This window comes from Phytophthora sojae (genome assembly GCF_000149755.1).
Source record: "Phytophthora sojae unplaced genomic scaffold PHYSOscaffold_5, whole genome shotgun sequence".
Classification (NCBI taxonomy): Eukaryota; Oomycota; class Peronosporomycetes; order Peronosporales; family Peronosporaceae; genus Phytophthora; species Phytophthora sojae.
Genome location: NW_009258119.1, coordinates 870,184 through 893,288, shown reverse-complemented (window position 1 = coordinate 893,288; position 23,105 = coordinate 870,184). Strand labels below are relative to the sequence as shown.

The 23,105-nt window shown below is 54.5% G+C and overlaps 8 protein-coding genes across 8 annotated transcripts; 3 read left to right on the top strand and 5 right to left on the bottom strand.

The window, feature by feature from the left end:
* Nucleotides 1-996: 996 nt before the first annotated feature.
* Nucleotides 997-1,827, bottom strand: PHYSODRAFT_507652 (hypothetical protein; the record flags this gene model as incomplete). Its single annotated transcript, XM_009530121.1, has 1 exon — nt 997-1,827. The coding sequence occupies one exon, from the start codon at nt 1,825-1,827 to the stop codon at nt 997-999; it is 831 nt and encodes a 276-aa protein (XP_009528416.1).
* Nucleotides 1,828-3,275: 1,448 nt separating this feature from the next.
* Nucleotides 3,276-3,794, bottom strand: PHYSODRAFT_507283 (hypothetical protein; the record flags this gene model as incomplete). Its single annotated transcript, XM_009530120.1, has 1 exon — nt 3,276-3,794. One exon carries the CDS (start codon nt 3,792-3,794, stop codon nt 3,276-3,278), a length of 519 nt encoding a protein of 172 aa, XP_009528415.1.
* Nucleotides 3,795-5,429: 1,635 nt separating this feature from the next.
* Nucleotides 5,430-7,796, bottom strand: PHYSODRAFT_507138 (hypothetical protein; the record flags this gene model as incomplete). Its single annotated transcript, XM_009530119.1, has 2 exons — nt 5,430-6,590; nt 6,690-7,796. The coding sequence occupies 2 exons, from the start codon at nt 7,794-7,796 to the stop codon at nt 5,430-5,432; spliced, it is 2,268 nt and encodes a 755-aa protein (XP_009528414.1).
* Nucleotides 7,797-8,688: 892 nt separating this feature from the next.
* On the top strand, nt 8,689-10,065 carry PHYSODRAFT_315502 (hypothetical protein; the record flags this gene model as incomplete). Its single annotated transcript, XM_009530118.1, has 5 exons — nt 8,689-8,834; nt 8,911-9,004; nt 9,089-9,232; nt 9,308-9,634; nt 9,799-10,065. 5 exons carry the CDS (start codon nt 8,689-8,691, stop codon nt 10,063-10,065), a joined length of 978 nt encoding a protein of 325 aa, XP_009528413.1.
* Nucleotides 10,066-10,924: 859 nt separating this feature from the next.
* Nucleotides 10,925-12,495, top strand: PHYSODRAFT_333013 (hypothetical protein; the record flags this gene model as incomplete). Its single annotated transcript, XM_009530117.1, has 2 exons — nt 10,925-11,992; nt 12,055-12,495. The coding sequence occupies 2 exons, from the start codon at nt 10,925-10,927 to the stop codon at nt 12,493-12,495; spliced, it is 1,509 nt and encodes a 502-aa protein (XP_009528412.1).
* A 100-nt stretch (nt 12,496-12,595) lies between these two features.
* On the bottom strand, nt 12,596-13,101 carry PHYSODRAFT_333012 (hypothetical protein; the record flags this gene model as incomplete). The annotated part of the gene is made up of 2 exons (XM_009530116.1): nt 12,596-12,610; nt 12,670-13,101. 2 exons carry the CDS (start codon nt 13,099-13,101, stop codon nt 12,596-12,598), a joined length of 447 nt encoding a protein of 148 aa, XP_009528411.1.
* A 4,211-nt stretch (nt 13,102-17,312) lies between these two features.
* PHYSODRAFT_505095 (hypothetical protein) lies at nt 17,313-17,837 on the top strand (the record flags this gene model as incomplete). The annotated part of the gene is made up of 2 exons (XM_009530115.1): nt 17,313-17,431; nt 17,699-17,837. Coding segments are annotated over 2 exons (258 nt in total), but the record flags the coding sequence as incomplete, so codon positions are not given.
* Nucleotides 17,838-19,526: 1,689 nt separating this feature from the next.
* Nucleotides 19,527-22,199, bottom strand: PHYSODRAFT_507187 (hypothetical protein; the record flags this gene model as incomplete). Its single annotated transcript, XM_009530114.1, has 3 exons — nt 19,527-20,328; nt 20,458-20,753; nt 20,811-22,199. 3 exons carry the CDS (start codon nt 22,197-22,199, stop codon nt 19,527-19,529), a joined length of 2,487 nt encoding a protein of 828 aa, XP_009528409.1.
* Nucleotides 22,200-23,105: the final 906 nt, after the last annotated feature.

Below are 23,105 nucleotides of genomic sequence, written 5' to 3'. Positions count from 1 at the left end.
CCATGTAGCTAGCTATTGCGTGCTAAGCTTAATACGATGCGTGTACAAGTACCTCCACAACAATGAAACAGGACTGTGGAAATATAGATTGCATATTGATTGAACGCCCAGATCTGGTGGCAAAAATATTCTACATGTACCGTAGGGATATTACAAGATAAATAATATTAATGGACAGCCTACGCGCCCAGGTTTCCCAGGTTAGAAAAATACTCAGATTTCTGATTCTGCAGGTATTGTCCAGGTGATGCCCCAGGTTATTGCCGCTTGCAAATACTTTGCCCTCTAAAATAGACCTCTAAAATAGACCACGCCTGTCTCTTAATGAGTGGACACGAGATAGGCGAGGGCTGATTTAGCTTTATGCTTTGCTGGGGGCCGCTTTTAGGCCCAGAAACTCGGTTTGGCCCGTCTAGAATGGCATTTCTGCGTTTCCAAGTCGTAGAAAAGCGCCTTGGATCTTAGACCGTACTGGCGAGATATATAAATCAGACCTAGGACTTAATTAAGAGCTGGCTGGATTAAAATCGAGATTATTAACGAGATAATAAGCATGCGTTGGCCAAAATATCTGCAAACGGCAATATATCCAGGTATATGAATTATGAGCGTTATCAGATGAAAGTAATTTAAACAAGGATGATTAAATTACCAGAACAGTTAATGCAGGTTAAAAACCTGGAAAACTCATGTGCATAGTACTTGAGGAAAAGTGAAAATGACGGCCTACAGGCTGTGTCGGATGCATTCTAGCCATTCATTTCTAGTTTCAGTGTCCAGGTAGTTTGCAGGTATGAAAACCTGGTAAACTCATGTGTGCACTACTCGGTAAAAAGTCGAAGTGGCATCGATTGGTATCAATCGGAACCACACGAGATGATAATGGCTTCAAAACAATCATTGTGTACCCATCTACTCGTACAGGTTTCTTACAGGTTGCAAACAAAGTTGTCCATGTATTATCCATTAGATTCACTTCTCGCTGCTGCTCACTGTCTAGCTACGCTTCATCGTGGTGATCGTGTGCAGCATTGCCCAACGCAGCTTGGTGACGCCACTGGGAGACACATCACTTGGCACTTCGCTGTCAACGCACGTCCACAATAGACGGCACGCAAACACCCCGCAGCTATCGCCATCTGTCTGCTTCGGCTCCGTCACTTTGATGTCGCTGTAAGCTTCATCCTCAAGGGGGCCTGCAAGGAGCTCGTTTGCCATCTTCTTAAGCCGTTTCTTGTTTCTCTCCCCACCCATGCTGTCATACGTCTTCACTAGCCGCGCTTCACGGTGCACTACGATGCATCCCCAATGAACTCCACCAAAATCGACCGGCATAAATACAAGAGCATGCGCCTCAATACCACTAGCAACCTCGTCCAGCGACGTTGGTGCGAGTATGTGCTTCCCCATCTTACCCTTCTTAAGAGGAGGAACCATCGCCGTCACGTTGTTCTTGTAAGTAGACAGAAACACGGTAAACGCCCGCAAGGCGTTGTCGTTCAGCCAAGCGGAGTCTCTGAAGCAGAAAAGGTCTGCGTAGGTCAGGTCGAAGCCAAAGCCATGTAGCGGTGTGTATGGACCTTTTGCCAAGCCACCTCTCAGTTCAGCTAGAGCGTCTTCAACGACGGACTCCGGTAGTCGGAAGCGCACAACCTCGCAAATATATTCCGTGTCCGACATCCACTGGATTGATTTTCCGTCACCTTTCTTCTTTGTTTCATGCGTAGTCAAAAACGAGCTGAGCTCGCGGACACATGGCTTAATCAATTCCAGCGTTGCTGCCACTTCCGTCACGTCCTTATCTCGTAGTAGAGCTCTGAGTTTCATTCCATTGTTGTATTCTTTCAGCGCCAATGCTGCCTTCCCTCTCATCTGAGCACGATTCAACCGTGGTCGACCGACACGCCTCTTGTTTGTCAGTCGAACCTTTGAGCCTTTGCCTGGCTGCACCGATTCCTGGGCAGAGGCTGTCACTTGTGTCGGGGGTTCGTCTTCGTCATCATCTGGTCCTTTTTCGTGAGCATCCTCTCCACCAGAAGCACTAGGACGACCATTCGTACCCCCCGTTCCTGGGCTACCTCCACCGCCTCCGTGGCTATCACTGCTAATACTGTTGGCCCCGCCACCACTAGCGCCAACCTGATCGGGCCCCGAATCGTCGACGAAGTCTGCATCAGCTTGCACCAGCGGAAACTTCCCATGACGTAAGTCGTACCACCACTTATCAATCTGCTTCATTGCAGACTCGAACACAGTGTCATCGCATCGGACAAGCTCGCTGCTAGTTCGACCAAACGCCTACTGCGAACGCCGATACTTCTCGGCTTCACTCAAACTGCCAGCGCTCGCAGCTGGATGCCCTTTGTAGAGCTTAGCAACTAACGGATTTTCCACCTCCATCAAGTCCTGTTGCGAGATGCGATTCTGTCCAAACCACCTATTCATGCACATCAATAACAAAACATGGTAAAAACTTGGTCAATACATGGGTAAAACGAGATACCTGGATAACACCTGGTCAAGACTCATAGAAAAACTGGACATACCTGGGCGAAATGGAAGAGAAAGGGATGATGAAGGGGCTTCCACACACTTTTCTGTAGACCATTGCATGTCTGCACGGAAGCTTCATAGTCTGCGAAAACTCGCAGTCGCACACCCAGCCTTCCTTCTCGAGGAGATACTCGTTCTCCTCGCTTTGTACGGTGATCGTAGCGCCATTGTCCTTGAAAGCGTAGGTATCGATTCGCCTCGGGGGAAGACTGGTCGCGCGCGTGCACAAGGAAGGAAAGCTCTTCCCATGGCCTGCACAGTGTCAACCCCGGGGTTCGTAGCAATATCAAATTGTGTTTTCAGAGCAGCTGCTACCCACCTTGTGGTCATGCCCAGAGCGACGTTCAACTCCTCAGGGTACGAGGCGTCTCTCAGGGTACCCGGCATCCCGACCTTGGACCGATAGGCTTCTTCTTTGCGGCGCTGATATTCCAGAAGCACCTCCAGACTAGCGCGCATAGTTAGATGGCCTTTCAGCTTTCGCTTCAGCTTACCGAATAGGCTCTCGACACGATTATTCGTGTGATTGCCGAAGTGTGGCAAATCGACACGGTAAGCCATCACTCACATCGCTCGGCACGCATTCCAGTTCTTGTCGAAATACTCCCATAGCTCCACACGACCATTCCGCGAGGCCAGACTTTTGAACTCATCCCGATGCCGCACATAGTCTTCCTCAGTTCTGGAGTATGTCATGTTCGTGATGGTGTGCTTCATCTGCGTCAAAACGTCTGCTTCGTAGGCTCCATAGGTCTGCGATTTCTTGATGGTTTCATGAAGCCACTTGATGACATGAAAGTGGCAGATAAGAAGGAAGTGCTGGCTTGGGTGTCGACCAGGAGCTCGATTCCGGGCATGAGCGGAGACTCGGCAGGAACCTGGCAAATACCTGGGTAAGACCTGTAGATGTCGTCGGAAACGGGGTGGTTGTGGCTGTAGACTTCTCGCTTCATGACGATGCCCAACTTTCCATCTCGGCGAAGGCCGACTTGTGCAAGCATCTGGAACGGACACTCAGTTCGGCGGAGCTTGCGCGACGTCCTCTTCCCCGTCGATCTCTCACGCTCCTTCCAGCCGTGTGTGCAGATGTACTTCCGCTGATAGGGCTCCCACTCGTCGGGTACGAGAGGAATTTCTGTGTCAGGAAGCCCTCGGAAGCGGACCTGCTTACGCAAGTCTGCGTTGCGGCGAGTCACGTTGATGACCTCCGCGATGACGATCTTCTGTCGCGTCGCATCCATGTACTCCTGTAGGCTGACATCAAGCAGGGGCCACGAGTCATGCTGGGCCTTGAACGCTAGAACGTGCACCAGGTCCTCGTCTTCAACGTCGGAAACGGTGCGCTTCTTTCCTTGGCGCTGCCCGTCCTTGGTAGCTCCTTTCTTCTTTTTCTTCTTCTGCGCGTCCTCTTCTTCATCTTCGTCATCTTCTTCAACCTCTTCATCTCCGTCTTCCTCTTCGTCTGCATCTTCGGCGTCTTCTACCTCTTCATCATCATCTTCTTCCTCTTCTTCTGCGACATCTTCTTCCTCTTCGGCCGCTTTCTCCTCTTCATCGCCAGTGGATGAGTCGCCTTCTGCAGTCGCATGAGGGCCGAACTGCGTGGCCCGTGAGTCGCGGGCATCCTGAAGCGCCTGTGATCGCTGCGATCTGTTGCGCGCGCTGGTCACCTTCCTGCGTGCCTCCTCCTCCTGCCGCGCCTTGATATGGGCCGTCTTGGGGGTGCGCGCCATGATGCTGGGGTCTCCAGGGCCGAGCAGCCGCCGCACGTCGAATGCCACGTGGCTGGAGCTGCCCCCCTCGAATTGGTGGCTTTGAGGCAAAAGCTGAAATGACGGTAATAAAAAACGGGATAAATTATCCCTGGACAATACCTGTCGCCAGACCTGAATAATACCTGTTTTGCAAAACCTGGGCTAGTAGCTTGCTCAATATTAATACTACTAGTTGTAAGAGGCTGGGATGAACTTCGAACTATATAATGCTGCCACGTGATGGATATTAACTACCGAGTGATGCAGAGCAGGAATTGACACCGCTCTCGACCGGAGAACCGACAGTCATAGAAAACTGTCGATGCATCACCAGTCAATGCAGACACACGGTGTATCTCATGCGTTGCATAAATAAAAATTGCAATACCATTATTGATAAAATTGGGGTCAACATTTACAATTAGAAAATTGGCTGCAATGATTTTACTTAGTATTGTATTGTACAAGACAGTTGACTTGGTAACGGTATGTGCGTGGGTAGCCAATCAAATGGTCCATACAGACCCCTATACAAACCACGAGAATACAATTCAATGCCTATATTGTAACAATCAAAATTGTAGCGTGACGGCAAATCTCAATCAATTTTTCAATGTAAACTGGACACATATATCTCTAATTTACTTTCCCGGTCCGCTAAAGAATTAACAGTTCTCTAATCAGACTATATATTGCGTTCTACTGCTCTAACAGAGCTGTAGCCGCCCTTAAATTTAAGCTCTGGATCTGGTGTATCACGTAGTATTTTGATAAATCCATTTTCCCGCCCTTTCAGGTAGTTATCGGGCCGTTTAAACAATCCGTTTCCACAGGTGTGAGGTTTAAATTCGCTGCGCCATCAAAAATGATCAGATTAGAACTTGGAAATACACATGAGAAAGCGGAAAGAGAGTTTATTCCTGTGATATAATGTCGTAAACAGTTGAATATTCCAAGGCAAGAAAAACAGCCAATCGTGTTTGAGGTTTTTTGCATACAAATCACTGATGTTAGAGTTTTGTCTAATGAAGTGTGGTACATAGAGGTACTTTGACCAATCATACATCGAGATGGTTTGAAGTTTTTTATGAAAAAACCTAACTGTGAAGTACCATCGCTCGTTTAGTTAGCCATAATTGGTGGGTTGGTGTTCGTCTTAGGAGCTAACAGGTCTGACGCCAGCTTGGCCAGCGTCTCCATCGCTGCGTAGTCCTTCGTCGAGATATTGTTGTGTGCAACACCGTCCGCAGCACACAATGACCCCACGACCTCTCCAGTCGGTGCTCGCAAAGGGAATCCGGCGTAGAACTTGACGCCTAGGTCCTCTACGCACGGCATTTGGGCGAAGCGCATGTCGCGCTGCGGGTTCTTGACCACGAACGGCTTCTCCGCATACACGGCGTGCATGCACATGTTCTCATTGCGAGGCAGGTGGTGCGCTTCCTCGGGGAGGTTGTAGTTGCCGATGGCGTGGAACTGCTCGTCATCCACCATGGACACGAAGCCGATAGGACACGCGAGCAGCTCGGCCGCCACCTGCGCGATCATGTTCAACGCCGAACGATCGTAGTCGGGGGTCAATGCGCCGGATTTCTTAATGAAGTCGACGCGCCGAGCATCCTTCTGGACGTCGGGCATGGGCGGCAGCGGGTGGTTCTCGTTCGCGACTTTCGAGCCGTCGAACTCGTACTTGTAGTCCCTGGTACGGTCGTTCACCTCGCAGGAGTCGATAGTGTATTTCAGCCGCGACTTGGCCAGCTCTTGGGTCACGTGGCTCTCCACGCTCTCAAGTACGCGCTGTGACTGCGTCTTCTTTCTGCTCTTTCTCTTCCTGCTTGAACTTGCATGGCTTCGTACGCTGCCGCTACTCGGAAGCTTCACCAGCTTGCGATTCGAAGAGGACGACACTGAGCTCGCGGGACTCCCCACCAACCGGCCAAGCATCTCCAGCGCGCGACTGCGCGTCTCCGGGTCTTCTGAACATAGCTGGCCGGTGAGGTCGTCCATGTCCGAGTCATCGTCTTCGTTGGTCGTAGTTGTGGAGCTGGAGATCGAGCTCTCCCAGGCATCGGGTGGTGCTTCAACTAGAATGGGCCCCAGTGCTGGTAACAAATCTTCATCGTCGAACTTGCAGGCGTCCACGCGCACCACACAGAGAACGCAGCAGCGGTTCTTGCGGATCTCTCCGATGCGAGCCTCCACCTCGTAGAGCTGCGAGCAGTCTCCGCACACCATGTGCCCGCATAGCTGGCAGTAGAAGTCGCGCCGGAAGAAGTGGAAGGTCTTGGTGCAGATCGAGCAGCGCTTCTCCAGCAGCGGGTCCGCGTACTCCTTGGGGAAGTAGATGAACGACTGGAAGCCGAACCGGCGACGGCGAATCACGCGCTCGAACTGCACCACCGACTCGGTGAGCACACGCATGACGTGTTTCGCCTCCGGGTTGATCAAAGCCGCGCGACGGCGACCCAAGTCCGACGCGTGGATCGTTTTCGCTGCCTCACGCTTCTTGGTCACAGACTCAGCTCGGTGTTTGCCACTTTCGTTGCGGAAGGCCGACGACGGGCGATCAGAGGCGTACGCATGAGCGAAAATGCTGGTGGTCTGGTGACTGCTGCCGCCTGGACGCGGGGTGAACTGCAGGTCGAAGCCGACGGCGATGTGGTCGATCTGACGGCGCAGAGACGAACGCTCTGAACTAGGAAGAACCTGGTCGTGGACAGACTTGGGCACGGTCTTCATCACGTGAACGGCGCGGTTCTTGCCGGGGTACTGGTGCGTACAAGTCGAAAACACGAGCTGCTGCGTGTGTTTATGACGGGACTGCAGCTGAAGTTGCAAGGCAGCGCTAGGACGCAGCGTCGCCGAAGTTACAGTGATCACGCCTTGCTGCGGGGCCTCACCATCGCCATTCTCCCCCACTGGAGCTCGTGCTTGCTCTTGAGAATTATTACCGAAGGCGACGCGCTGGTGGAATAGCACCTCACCTTTCTTGAACTTCTTTCCGCACAACGCCTTCATAGTGGTGTCGTAGGTCTCCGGGTCTTGGTGGAGCAGCACACTCAACGCCTCGTTCAAGTGACAGCGCAGCTCGGTTTTGGCTACCGTCTCGTGGAGGATGTCAAGGTCGTCGTCCGGGTCTACAGGCGCGTAGCTCGGCTCCATCTCTGCTAGCTGCACGCCCGCCTTAACAGTCCGACGCTTCCATCTCGCACCTTTCAAGCCGCTAAGCACAGCCGAATGCAGCTTCGGGATCGTCGCCAGGATGTCGTCACATATCTCCTGGTCCGAGAACACGAGCGTCTGTCGGAAATCTTTCGTGCTGCGCACCACCAACCCATTGGCGACTTCACCGAATGCAACGGAGCGGGTGCCGGACTCGGTCACGCTGTAGTCGTAGTCGGACGCCGCGGATTCACTGCCCGTCTGGTTATCAGGGGTGTGCGGGAAGCACCACGGGTCCTTGGAGCTCCACTGGTCTCGACTGCTCATCGCTGCGTTGGAATAGTCGACCACAACTTCGACGTCGCCTTTGCCGGTCAGATTTGCAACTGCGTGTCGTGGTGAGCTCGACGAGATCAAGCGGACCCCGTGCGATGCTTGACATGTGAAGCGGGTCCCGGGACGTTAAAGCAACTGCTGTCGACCACGTTGACACGAAATGATACGTCGACTGAGTGCTGATGCTGGCGTGCGCTGACAGCTCGACCTTTTTCGATGACAGATGTTCACGAGAGACCACCAAAGCGACGGAAGACGGAAGACTAGCGAAATGGCCAAGCGGGATCGGATGGCGCGATGCAGGTCTCGCTAGTAGACAGGATACCTGAGCTTTCAAGGTGGGCGACTGGGGCAGCCACAGTACGAGCAGAATCTGCTGCAGGTCCTCTACTGTCGACACCGCGAAATCGCGGGCTGAGCGGCTCAGCCTGAGCCCTCCAAAGCTTGACATGCTTGAGACGGGCTTGTTTGGCGAGTTGAGGTTGTTCCCGCACGTGTCGTCGCGAGACACGACAGAGTAGAATGCGGTGCTTGTAACACTTCGTGCATGCAAAGTCGCAGGTTGACGCAGACGCAGTGTTTACCGGCTCGAGTTGGGGGAAACGCGATGCTTGGATGGTACATGTATGCCCGAGTCGCCAGCTTGTACATCATACAGTACACCTGCCACTCAACCTGCACCACACAGGGGCAAAGGAGTTCGAAAAGCTACAGTAGCTGCAATCGCAGTTGTGCAACATGAATTACAACTTTATGTTGCACAACTTCACAGTGTTGCACCTGGTGTAAAGTACACTATCCTGAGGGCCTAGAAGTTGCACGAGGCTGAACCACGTGGCAGGACGGCTTGGACCTGTTCACTTCACGACCCCACGGATCGGCGATGGTACTGTCCCGCTCGCTGCTGCTCTCGTGCGCGCTGTCGCTGGGCTGCGCGGCCGCGTCCATCGACTTCCCGGACCTCACCAGCTACAGCCAGCCGTGCGAGCCCTTCACGTGCCGCCCCAAGCGCGCGGTGACCCCAGCCAAGTGCGTGAAGCAGCCATCATCAACATGGTTACACTCTCCGTTCTAACCTCAATTAATTGATTTGCCCCGTTCGCAGGGACTTTGAGTTCACGGCCAATGGCTGCGGCACGTCCGGCATGCCCATCTCCACGTCCACGGACTTCCAGGAGTGCTGCAACTGGCACGACGCCGTAAGCTCCAGCCTAGCATTGTTGCTCAAAACTAGGATTGATCTGTACATGTATCCTAAACCTTTTTTTTCTTGATGGTTGCAGTGCTACAGCATATGCGGCATGCCCAAGGCCAACTGCGAGAAGCGGCTGCAGAAGTGCATGAAGTCCCAGTGCAAGGCCATCAGAGACCCGGCCAAGCGCGACGAGTGCTTCTCGACCGCCAAGATCTTCTACATCGGCGCCAATGTGCGTACAGTACCCACACTATACTCTTTAATTCCTGCGGAGGATACTGACGTTATACGGTATCGCTGCTGCTAGATGATCGCCTGCCCGGCCTACCAGGAGGCCCAGAAGGAGGCGTGTGAGTGCGTGCCGACGGAGAACGCGGCTGCTGCCACACGCGAGCGCCTCGAGTACTTCCTCGAGGAGAATGGCGCGCCGCAGGAGGAGCTCGAGGACGAGGCCATCGACGCGCTGCTCAAGAAGTACAAGGGCCAGGAGCCTACCATGTTCCTGCGGCTGCTCAAGAAGTACCCCAAGGCGCTCAAGACTGACCCGCAGAAGACCAACTTCATGGACGACATTGTCAAGAACGCGGGCGCCGATCTCAAGAAGGACAAGAAGAAGAAGGGCAAGAAGCGCAGAGTCGTCGAGAAGGAGGTGCCCGTGGACGAGCACGAAGAGCTGTAGAGCCCAAAGCTCACCCAAAGTGACTCGACCACCAAAAACATCCTCAAAAACTCAACCTACCGACCTAAAAGTACACCATTTTGTCTTAGAATGAGAGCGTATCTCGTTCTATTTTTTAGGCCGCGGGGTCCTCCGCCACGTCGCTGACGTACTCGGGCCTGCAGATATTGACGCCGTACTCCTTTAGGCTGGCTGCTATGTCCTCCATAGTCAACACAGCCCGGCTGCCTGTGGGAGAGGCGCCGTCGCTCTGCACGGCGGCCAGCGCCGCGCTGGATGACGCCGACGACGCCGACTGCGAGCGGATGCGCAGGTACTGCATGGCGTCGTGGGTCACGTCCAGCAGGAGCTTGTGGGCCGCCAGGGAGATCAGCCGCGTGCTGTAGCATTAATTAAGCGGTTAATTAGGAGTCGTTAGGGTGCGTTTTAGAGAGAAGGCGCGCAGGGTTACAGTACGCACATGCGCACGTCGTTGGTGACGAAGCCCGCCTGCTGCAGGTAGAACTCGACCAGCTCCTCCGGCACCGTCGGCGAGTACTGCGTCATGGCCGCCAGGAAGGCGTCGAGCTGCGCCGCCTCCGACATGATCAAGTGTCCGAAATTAATAGTGGGGTATTGCGAGGGTACATACTTTTGTGTAACCCAGTAACTTTGGTGTAGCCCTCAAGTTGAAGTGGATGTAGCCATTTGCACCGAAAAGTTAGGAATACCATTGGCATGGATAGAAGAGCGCACTCAATTCAGTATCTTAATGCTATCCCGGTCCCTGGTTGTGGTAACTTTCGGTTGACTCTCAACCCTTTCGGAGATCACCGCAATTTTCGCGATATCGGGGGACCCCCGGGGGGTGGCTTGGCGCCAACTGCGCCTTGAAACGAGCTTCGGCAAAGACCCGCTTCGTGCGAGGGGTGGAGGGGATTGCTGTTCTTCGGTATTTTCTTTCGGCTTCAGGAACGATCCCCTTGCCAAGGCACCCGAAAAAATAATACTCATAAAAATACATTCGAATACTTTAATTCAATGATTAATTTTAGACCCTCAATTTATTTTTTATTACACACAATTCGTATTTGAATTGCTCAGATGGAGTTCGTTGCAGCCACCAGTGTCCGCCGAAGAGTCCACCACCAACCACTCGCCGATCTGGCACCACTTCACCGCACCACTCGCAGCGGAGGCTCCTTCAGCAGCAAATTTGCTTTCTTCACCCCTCACAGCCCAAGCCCCTCGCCCCACGTGTCCACCATGGTCCTCACGAGCAGCCAAATCTGCTCCATGCTTTTCACCGATGTCGGCAACGGCTTCTACAACTGTACATCCTGCGACAAGCAGTACAAGAAGGGCAATGGCTACACGAACCTGCTGAGCCACCTGCGGCGCAACCACGACAACTACGAGCTAGAGGCCCAGGAGGCGTCACGCCGCCAGAACCCGCTGCGCCTACACCTCGTCAGCACACGGACCAGGGACCTATACCGCTGGCTCGAGTGGGTCGTCTGCGACCGCCTCCCGTTTGCGTTCGTAGAGCGGCGGCTCACGCGCCTCAACGCCTCCCTCTCTCTCGTGTCGGAGGACACCCTCTCCAAGTACATCGTGCTGATTTTCGAGCTGCTAGAGCTGCGCGTCGCTCGCGAGCTCCCTGCATCGTTCGGCCTCGTTCTAGACGGGTGGACCAGTGGTGGTCGTCACTACATCGCGATATTCGCGGTATTCGGCAGCGACAGTACCGGTATTACCGGTGGCGGCGCTGACAACGAGTACTATGACGATCTCGAGTGCTCATCGCGCCGCTTCCTGCTGTTAACATTCGCTCCAGTAGAGGTCGAGGAAGACATGGGTGCGCAGAGTCAGTACGACCTGATCGCTGACACGCTGTCTCGCTATAACAAGCCATGGAGCGCGGTGAAGTTCATGGTGGGAGACAACTGCTCTGTGAACCAATGCATCGGCCGGAAGGAAGGGGCTATCCCCTTCATTGGATGTGCTAGCCACAGATTCAATTTGGCGGTGAAGGACTTCCTCAAGACCGAGGACGAGCTCATTGCGAAGGTGCACGCGCTGATGACCAAGCTCCGGACGATCAAGGGCCGCGCTCTGCTTCGCCGCGTCTCCCATCTGTCGCCTCTGTTGAGGTACGACACCAGGTGGTCGAGCACGTACGAGATGGTGGCGCGCTATGTGAAGCTCCAGCCCGCCATAATCAAGCTGGGCCATGACCTTCTGGTCAAGTACGAAGTACAGCCGCTTTTGCTGCGGCGCGCCGAGCACGAGCGAGCCAGGGCGTTGGAGAAGGACCTGGAGAAGTTCGAGGGAGTCACAAAGAGCTACAGAGGTCTACGCTAACTTTGTCTGCTGTGCACCGTCTTTTTGACCAGGGGGTGAAGGAGTACCCTGCACTCAAGTCACGACTGGCCGCAACGGCTCCGATCGTCAACAACCCGCATTTAGAACTGGGCCTCGTCAAGCTTCAGCGCGAAGAGGCGTTGACGGCCGCGGAACGGTCGGCGTGTGCCGAGTTTAGATCGACGACCCTTGAATGGGCACCAGCGCGGGAGGACGGCAACAGCTCTATCGTCAAGGCGGCGTTCAAGAAGAGGAAGGCACCGAGGCGCTCGCAATACGTGGACGTCGCCTACGTGCCGCCGACGTCCAACGAGTACGAGCGCTTTTTTTCGGCGGCGAAGCTGGTGCTCACAGACGTGCGGAAGAGTCTCTCCCCCACCATGCTCGAGATGCTGATGTGTCTGCAGTACAACCGCGACTTGTGGGACGTCAACACGGTGGAGCAGGTTCGTGCACGAATTGGCAGCAATTAATGGCAATAATGCAATGATTAAATTTTGCCCGCAGCATCGGCAAGGGGCCCTTGCCGATGCAAACGACGCAAGCGAGGTGGTGATGGAGCTCCTCTTGCTCTTAAAAACGGCGGAGCTGCCACCGCTGGGAACTGCCTTCTTGCGGATGTTCTGCAAAATACACGCCGCGTGTACCATGCGGTTGCAAACTCCCTGCGCGAACTCCCACGCGACGCCAGTATGGTGCTCAAGCAACATGAACGGGAACTCGTGGATGGCGAAGCACGTGAACGGAAGGATCTCGAACTTGCGCTCCGTTATCAGTCGACGGCAGCCGCGAGAGAGCGACAAGTAGTAGAACTGAAACACCAGCACGAACACCAGCGAGATGGTCTCGAGGATATTGCCGAGCAAGTGGATTGTGCCCCTACTTCTCACACCAGTTATCTCCAGCAAAGAAGCGAGCACTTGAAGACACCCCAGCACGACTAAAGCCTCCGCAATATAAGTGAGCCAGCGAATGGACCGAAGCTTGACCTTGACACAAACATCGCGGCCGATAATGGTGATCTGAATGGTGAATGTCAGTTGGAGACACGTCTCGGACACAGTGTTGGCCATGGACATTGTGTCGTGGTCGTCGTACACATACAAGTGGGTTGCAAAGCCAACGTAAGAGGCGACCAAGAGGAGCGTCACTCGCCACTCCTTTCGGCGTGCGTAATAGTTTGGCTAATAAGGTCGTAGTTTTCGAGATCGAGTTTGAAATAGTTCGCTGTTTCCAGCGTTGGTCTAACCTTTGACTTTCCACTCGAATTGTATAATTCATGTGCCAAGTTCACGTTGGTTATATGTACACAAAACTATGATGATTGTGAGCAGTGCACTCGCCATATCGCGACGGTTCCGACTTCCCTACATATTCCGACATCTAGGATTTATTGACCAAACTAAAGTTACCGTGAGTAAAAAAGGTAACTGAAGAAGAAAATGGCAGGGTACTTGCAGCTACATGCAATAAAAGTTAGGTGATGATAAAGTGCAAGGGTAGCTACATATATTATTGATCACCTTGATCACCAATCTACGATCACCGCCTCCTCAGCTATTGTGCCAGCTGTGAGGCATGCAGCACCGCGATCACCACTTCCGCCTTTTAGTCTGCCACTATTGGCAATCCGATCCTGCGCGGCAGAGACTTCACCATCTTGACCTACTGGTGCAGCACCTTGAACGATTCGAGTAGCGGGGTCATGATGTACAGGTGACCGAGCTGTCCTCCGTGATGTGCCCACACGACAGCCGTGCAGATAGGGTTCACCTCCTGCAGCCTAGCCGGCCGGGCACGACGTCACCGTCGCCTTCATCACCTTCACCTCCTTCGACAGCTTCTCGTTCAGATCGTCAGCCTCGTGCGGCAGGAACTTGTGCGACAGCGGGTCCAGCGTCTGGGTGGTCACGAGGAGGTCGTCCATGACGCGGAGCATGCCCCTGCTCGAACGAGCACAGACAGCTGCAGCGCCGGCGTGTCCAGCTCCAAGGTACAGATCATGGGCGGACAGCGGCGATGCGCTGTTGCTCCGTGCGTGCCCTTGGCAAGGAGCCTCGCAGTCCTCCGCGGGTGTGAACGCGTTCGTGACCCTCCATGCGGCGGCGCGCGCCCATGAGCTTCGCCACGTCGCCAGCCGCGAAAGCCTTCTGCAGCTCCTTCCTACGCTTGATCATCTCGCTCACCGTATCCTCCGCACTCGCGTAGCTGCCCCCGCTCAGCACCACCTCAGCTAACCTCGGCGTACTGCAGCAAGCTCACCCGTCCTCCGACGGCTGCGTGTGACGCCACGTCGACGGATGCTTCATGCGTGTAGAGCTAGCGTTGTGGCAGTGGAACGCTTAACGCGCTCGCCGTCATGGTCATCTTGCCTTGCCCTTCGCCGCGACTGCGTGCATGTGGGGGCTTCATCTCTCGGACTTGATCGCCATCTTCAAATGAACACCAATCAAAACTTCACTCCGTCCTATTCTAGGACATAATCCTAGTTGTCAGAACGGCAAAACTATTTAAAAAGTATTTTCTGTACTTGATTTTTGTATACGCATATACATATTTAGGCCAGTCTTCCGACCAATATTTGTCGGAAAGTGTTGAAACGCGTTCACCTAACCCTAATGCAGACGATTGGCTAAAATATCCACACCAGGCGATATGATAGGCTGTAATTCAGGTGAAGACAAGCCTGAAACAATCCTGCTCGCTTATCAGTCGGAAAGACCACTATATTCATCCATACCATGACGGTGCCGACATCGGCCGACAGAGTGCCTACAAGCTGGGATTGGCTAAAAAATAAGCAGACACATCATGCACATCGGGCATGGTGCCCAGGCGTATAGCAATCAAATGCGCCACTGCTCCAACAGTGCCAGAGCAAATCCTGGATTGCAGGTGTCAGGCTGTTACGGCCTGACACCTGCAATTCTGCCGCTATTACCAACTTAAGCGTTTGCATGTTGGTTATTAAAACAGCAGCATTAGCGCTGCGTAACATACAAAAACGTAATACATTTCTCATTTTTCGAGAGTTCATCTGGCTGTACTGTATTAAAAGCATTGAAATGTACACGGTTGGTTAGCGCTCGTCGCCTTCGATGCAGCGATGCAGTCCTTCTCACTTTTGCTTTTGCGCTCACCCCGCCGGCGATTTGCTAGCGATTTCACGTCAGTGCTAAGTAAGAGTGGGGAGTTTTTTTTGGTGCGCGTCTCTCTTCACGCCCGGCGATTTGCTAGACGTTCCACGAACAGAGATGCAATCCATTGTGGGTAGACGGACTAGGGGCGGTCCAATGTGTGAGAATCAGAGCGGTACATCCGAGAGATATTCTCTCTGTGGATTGTACTCGATCAACAATGCGGTGCAAACCCGGGGTTTTTTACCCGTCGAGGATTTGGTGTATCATGACGGTTCCGACTTCCCTACATATTCCGACAAGTAGGCAATTGGTCAAAGCCAGTGCAAAATCGGAAATAGTTAAAAATCGGAAATTAGATATTATGTACGGTAAATTAGGATTAGGGGGCCGTTTGACCGATTCTTGTCAGCTTTCATGCGGTGCTCACAGCCGCGAGGAAATCGCCTCTACTAGAGGCCCTCTTGAGGCCTGTGGGCCGAGAAAAACGGCAATTTGCATCTAGGCGCAAAATCGACTCGGAGCAATGTGCTCTCGAGGTGGCAAGTTCATTAATGAGAGCCAGGATCCTGTGGTGGGTCCACTATTTGGGTTGATTGTCTTTAAACAGTGATATTTACACTTCACAAGAGTGACCCTCTCTTCCAGAGCCACTCGTTTAAAAACCTCAATGAGGTTTTATTAAGCCAATAGAAAAGCGCCACGCAGTCAAGCTCTCGGAGGCAACGCCGACAGAGGCCCCGCGGCTTCAGTCTAGATTTTTTAAGCCGAACCGCCCAGACCGCAAGCCAAGCCGGAGGCTCCACCCTCGACGACGAAGCTCAATGGATCAGCGCAGGGCTTGCCCTGAGGAGCGGGATCGAAGCCCGCCGTCGCCAATCACGATTGATGGGAGCCTTCCAAGGTGTACAGTGTTTGGGTCCGGGCAAGCGGCGACGAGCGGATGGAGAGCAATGCACTGAGTGCCCGACGGTCTCTGGGCGATGGTTGGCAGGATGGTCATGGCCTTGATCTGCGCGTTCGTAAGCTAACTGTCTTGTATTTGTTCATGAATATATGTATTTGCCCCGAACTTTGTGCCTTACACGTGTCCGACGACTTGTAGTATGTTTTGGGTTGCAGCCGGCGCTGGGTCGACGATCCTTTCCAGGGCGAGGTGGCTTTGATACGCCACGATGCGACTGTCGAGGGCACCAGACCGATGAAGCTTGCGCATCTCGCGCAGCACGCTGCCAGCTCCTTTTGCTCGGGATCCCTGTTCGCTCAAGAACCTAAGGACCACTGCTTCCGCTCGTTTTCCTACTTCGAAGACAAGATCTTTGAAGTCGACAGCATCCTCGCGCAGCACGAATCCGCCGTCAAGAAAGAGCTTCATGTACGCAACGCCCAGGCGGTAGTCGGACTTCTTCTGGCGGTCGCTCGAGTCCCAGACACGGGGCGGTCTCGTGTACCACTCGAACCACAGCGAGGACAGGTTTGTAGCAGCTTTCTTTCTTCGCTTTGCGGGTGGCGCTTGCTCTGACGACGCTTGCTCTTCTTATGCTTCTTCAATACGCTTCACAGGTGGCGCTTGCTTTAGGATGATCGTCTCCAGTGCGAGGAGGCGCGCAGACATGAGCCGATTGCTCTCGATAAGCTCGCTAATGACAGCCAAATGGTGACACCCAGCATGACAGCAGTTGCTCTTTGCTTCCGACTTTTCGTGTGCTTGTTCAGGACTCGAAGCAGCAGACGTATTGATTGCCATGGACCAAGACAGCATGTCGGCGACCGGGATATCAGCCGCTCCCAAGCATTCCTCGATACGCGCAACGAACAGCGTGTCGGGCGCCAGCGCCTTCACTTGCGGGAAATACTTGATCTGGTACGCCGTCAGCACTCCGATAACCTTGCGACTTACGTGTAGCTTTGCGTCTGCCAGTCCAATGCAGGAACCGAACAGCAGCTCCTCCAAGCGCGCCAGGCGTTCCTGCGTCCCATGGTCCAGCGCTGTAACGTCCGCAATGACCGGGGTTTCGTCGGCGCTCCAGCCCCTCAGCACTCGGGCGACTTTTCGGTCTTCGCGGGGGGTGTTGAAGACATAAACAAAGCCTTTGTTCGTGCGGGTCATATCCCATGACCCGCGGTCAAAGATCCACTGCGCTGCCAGCCGCTCGTCTCCGTTGGCGTGCTGGGCACCTCCTCGGCGAAAGGAGTGCGAGGTCAGGTTGCTGGTGGCACCGGCGGGTTCAGCCACCCGCTTCAAAAAGCGGTTGACATACGCTTGGACTCCGTCCTCACCGCGGCCGAGGCTGCTCCTCGCGGGACTTGAAGCTGTGAGCTGAGCTGGCAGGGAGGCGGTGGTGGCTTGCGACGGGTTGGAGCTGGGCGGACTTGGTGTGGGGAGCAGGGAAGCGGTGCTGGGCGGCGACAGGGACGCTTCCGAGGCCGCCGCGGTGTCGCTGCTATCCGCGACGCTGACCCGCAGCACCTCGTGCAGAGGCGCACCTGCGTCGAGCGAGGTTCCAGCGGTGGTAGCGAGAGCGGGAAGTTGACTCAGCAGCGACACACAGGGCGCCTCCTGCATCACCAGAGCAACGGCCAGCGTGTGCAGGGGGAAGGTGAGGAAGTCGTCGCGGTCAGGTACGAGGGGGAGGCCTTGCTCTTCGGTAGCTTTCACACGAAGCATGCGTACGTAGAAAACGTTGTCCGCTGACACTGTGATGTGCTGCTTGCTGATATAGCCGAGATCCGAGGAGCGCCCAAAACAGTGCCACATGAGGCACGCGAGCGCTGCATCTTCGTAGTCGGTGGCGACAGACGCCGTGCTGTAGACATAGTGAATTAGTGACCTTAAATCCGCCTTCGTGCAAGGCGGAGCTTTGTTAGTAAATCCCCCATTGTCCCGTTTCAAGCAATGTTTTTCCAAAGTCTTGCCTTGCTTTAGCAGGTTTAACTCTGTAGGAACCCGAAGATGAGGATGCTCATCGAAAAATCAAAGCATAACGTTTCTAAAGTATGAAATGGCTGTGTTAGACGCCAACTTACCTTTCTTACCTTCATACGTGGCGAGGTAGTAGCCAAAGCGGTCCATAATGGCAGAAAGGCTCTTGCCAGAACTGTCACCACGCACACAGGCTTGAATGACATTCATAGACACATTCTCTGCTTCTAGCATGCGCTCAAAAGCACCAATCCCTGTGGTGCGCGCTTTTTGCGTGTTCGCAGGGATGAGTGCAGAGAGACTCATGCTGATCTTTGTCTGGCGCTTCTGCCGTTTCAAAGTGCCTATGTGTGTATGTGCGGAGGACCACCACTGACTAGAGCTCCGGGCCTAAAATAGGTTTCTGCCTAGTTGTTGTAATCATGAGCATATTTGAAAAGTACGTACTTGACTGTATTTCACTATGTGCATATACATATTTGCGTCTCGCTTCCGACAAATATTTGTCAGAAGCTGTCGGAACTAAAAACCTATCCCTGTGTGATTTGATTGGATGAAAATAGTGAATAGCGACTGTGTGATTGGTCAGGCCGTCATATATTTCCTGTTCTGTACAATCCTACTAAGCTATCTGTCGGAAAAACTACTATATTCATCCATATACTCGTTCGTATGTCGGAGCCGATTGTAGAAATGATTTTCTTATACTTTGACTGTGCGGCCAATAATCATGATCTGGATGTTGAAAGGGGGCTTCAAACCCGTTATGGACGCGTCGCCCATCGCCACAGCATGTTGAGGTCATGTGGAAGTACAGCTAAGAGGTGCAGCAAATGAATGAAGCCAACAGCCAGTCGTACTTCCCGTCTTTTGATATAAGGCTCTAGAACACACAAGCACCTTAGACCAGGATAATCGCGCTCGCGAGGTGGACTCCATACCTTCGTGAGTGGTTGCCGTCGTTTGTCAAGTATATCACTCTCTGCAGCCTGACGATCTGGAGTGGTGAGGAACTTGCACGACCCGGTGAAGTGTGTATGCCTCTCGTTACGGTCATCCACGACGAGTTCGTCGCTCCACGAAAAGCGAGAAATAGACCGCTCGAAATACAAGTCGATGTCACAGCTTCACCTCTCGCTTCTCCAATTGTCCACACCCCAGTTTTATCCGAAACGAACCTCTTGAACTTGAATTTATCGCAAGTACAAGTATGAGATTCAAGATGAAGTGAATGTGCTGTACTCGGTGGGAGAACGTCACGGCCCAGATACCCCCAGCAAGTGAAGCGTGACTGCTCAATGCATTGACACACGTACAGCAGCTTGCATATCGAAGGTAAGCTTACGGGTAACTGCGTTCTCACTAAGCACATTTAGATTCCATTTAGATAGTGCGTACTACTACAACGCGTGTACTGCCTCGACATCGAACGCATAAAGCCTTGTTACCACCGCGGGAACGCTTGCTGCGGCTCCCGCTTGGCCGCCTTGACTTCGATGTCGGGAGTGATAATGAGCGTGCTGGCCAATTCGGCCAGCGCCTCCATCTCGGCGTACTGCTTGGCCGAGATGTACTTGTGCGGCTTATAGTCGGCCGCGCAGATCGTGGCCACCACGGCGCTGTCAGGCGCGCGGATGGGGAAGCCCGCGTAGAACCGCAGTCCAGTCTGGCTCACGAAGCCCATGTGGCTGAAGCGGACGTCGTTCAATGCGTTCTTGACCACCAGCGGACGCTCGTGGTAAATGGTGTACGAGCACATGGACTCCTCTCGGGGAATGGACATGCCGATGGCGTTGCCGGGGTGCAGCCCCACCACGTACTGCGTAGACTGGTCGATCATGGTGATGTACCCGATGGGGCAGTCCAGGTGAGCCGCAGCGATCTGGCCCAGCATGTTGAGTGCACTGCGGTCGTACGTCGGACTCAGCGCGCCGGAGCCGATGACGTACTCGAGTCTCCTCCGCTCCTGCACGGGCAGCGGCTTGGGCGGCAGCGGGTGTGCGGGGGACATGGTCTGGCTGCCGTCAAACTCGAGCTGATAGTCGCGCTCCAGCGGCGCGATGGAGAACATCGACTCGTCGGCGCCAGCGAAGCCCCTCTTGGTGTTGCGTAGCGTGGCTCGCAGTGTTCGCTTCAGGTGGTCCTCGACGTCGGCGCGGAGCTGCGCCACGATGGACTCGTCGAATTGCGCCTGCTTCAGGCGGGACTGGTTGAACTGCGAGTGGTCAAACTGCGACTGCGAGTTGCTGAGTTGGCTTTGGGTCAGTCGGGACTTCTGGAAGCTGGACTGCGAGCTGCTCAGCTGACTCTGCGTGAGTCGAGACTGCGAGTTGCTGAGCTGGCTCTGAGTGAGCTGAGACTGCTGGAAGTTCGACTGCGAGTTGCTCAGTTGCGACTGCGTGAGGCGAGACTGGGCCAGCTGAGACTGGTACAACTGCGACTGCGTGAGGCGAGACCGCTCGAACAGCGTCTGCTTCCCTTTGGCGTTGACCTGCGAGTTCACCAGCCGATCGAGCGTCTGCAGCGCCATCGAGCGCTCTAGCACGTTGTCAGGGTACAGCTCCGCGGACACGTCGTCGGGACTGCCTCCACTGTCAACCTCGGAGCAAGCCACGGTGGATCCAAGACTCGCGTACGTGTCGTTCTCACCGCGGCGGTCGAAGTCATATTTCTCTTCGTCCTCGTCGAAGTCGTAGTCGTAGTCCGAGTCCTCCCCGTCGTCGATCACCGCCGGACCCAGCGCAGCGATGAAGTCCTCGTCCTCGAAGATGCACGAGTCGACGTTGGTGATGCAGCGCACGCACAGCCGCTTCTTGGCGATTTCTCCGACGACCTGCTCCACCTCGTAGAGCTTGGAGCAGTCGCTGCAGCACACGTGGCCGCACAGTTGGCAGCCGAATTCGCGTCGAAGCAGCGAGAAGCCCTTGTTGCACACCTCACACGCCTGGAAACCCTGCCGATCGCTGCTACTAGCCTTCATCTTGATGAATGTCTGCAGACCGAGGCGTCGGCGGCGAATCACGCGCTCGAATTGAAGCAGCGACGTTGTTAATAGTTCAATCACGTGCTTGGCCTCAGCGTTCACATGAGCTGAGCGGTACTGGGCCAGTTCCGAAGGGCTGTAATTCCTCATGGTCTTCGTCTGCTGCTGGCCGAAGTTTTCCGGGGCTGTGACGGACGCGTACCCGTGTGCAATAATCCTCGTCGACTGCGCCGCACCGCGCGCGCCGATGCAGTGGACAGTCCTAGTTTGGATGTCGAAGCCGATTGAGATATGGTCAAGGCCGCGCAGGCCGCTGCCTAGCACCGAACGGCTCTGGTGCTTCTCCTCGATCGGAGCAAGCTGATCGTGAACGGATCGAGGGAGCGTCTTGATGATGTGAACTGCGCGCTGTTTACCAATGAACTGGTGCGTGAGCGTCGCGAGGCAGAGCTTCTGCAGACGCTGGTGGCGGTTGCGCAGTCGCCCCTGCAAGTCCAACCTGCGTTTGGACTTGAAGCGCGTCATGCTGACACTCACGAGCACCTTCCGCTCCTCGTCCTCCTGCTCCTCATCCTCCGGAATATCATCGAATCTCACCGCTTTCCCACCACGCGAGGACTTCTCCGTGGCTCGAGTTCTCCTGATCGGAGCGCCGTCCAGCGTCGTAGCGTGAGGCTGAAGCAGTACCTCACCCTGTCGGAGTTTCTTCTTCGGAATAATGGCCCGCATCGATGCCTCCAGATCGTGGTTCGTCTTGTGGCTCGTGAGCACGTTAAGTACTTCGTTCAAATGGCATTCAATCTCGATCGTCGCCACCACTGAGTGGACGATATCCATGTCGTCGCCCTTACCGTCGCGAGTCGGCAACAGTTCGTAGATCTCGACGGAGTCACCGTGTTTCGACTTCCGCAGCCAGTTCGGAGCCCTGTTCTCGTGGTCCTCCACGGCAGCTTTGAGCTTGGGTAGCGTCGCCAACAGGTCCGTGACGATCTCCTGGTCCGATAGCTGGACAGAAGAGTCCATGTCGTCCGTCCCGCGCGCAATGGTTAGTCGCCTCTGCTTGGGGTCGGCGTCGAGCCGCACGCCCCTCGAGCTGCAGCCACTCTCGCTGATCATGCTGCTGGACGCCCACATCTCGTCTCGCCCTGTCCGGAGCTATTACGAGTGCGTTAATCTCTGAGAAAGCTTAAGTGCCCGGCAGTCGAGCGAGTCGGACCAAGCAGAGCCAGAGTCTGCTCACACCGGACCCTGCCCTGTCGAGTCAAGGGCGGCCACTTGGATCTTGCACGGACACCATCTTCGTCTTCCTCTCGAGCTTCTACGAAGCAAAGCCCCGGGAAACCGAGACCGTTTGTTGCGATAGCAGAGACCATGCGACCAAAGGGGTGCTGTAACGCAGCGGACGGGACAAATGTATGGAGCCAAGCTCAAAGTGACGAAGCGGACCTCGACAAGAAAAGACCGGCCTATCCATCGGGGCATCTCGGGATGGGGCCGCGTCCACCGGCTCCTCGTGCATTGAAGCTGGCTTCAACGCGGAGGGCGGATCGGATCGTGGCAATGTTCTAGTCGTCGGACCACAACTTGACGTGGGGGTCATTTCGATGGGGACGTTCAACAGGACAAACACGACAGGAGTCGACGAACAGCGGCGAGACATTAACTTACCAAGCAAACGCTCCTAGCAATAATTCTACACTTCTGCTTGCTGCGAGCGGAGATTCACTGCGCTTTTTTCGCGTTTCACATGATCGGTCTGCAGGAAACCAGAGCGGAGGGCAAGTGTACATCACGCTCACTTCGTTGAGGTGACCCTCGAGGCGTGGTTTGCTGTCAGTGGCGGAGCAGTCACACTTCACCGGCTGGGGATATCTGAGCCGTGACGTTCTCTCGCCGAGTGTACATGTACAGCTCATTCACCTCATCGTTTGATGGACATTGCTGTTGATCTCATCGTTACGGGAATATGTATCCAAGTTCCGACCCGAAATGTGGTTTTGGTTGCTGGAGGTTGATTGCAAGAGGCTCGTTACAGATAAG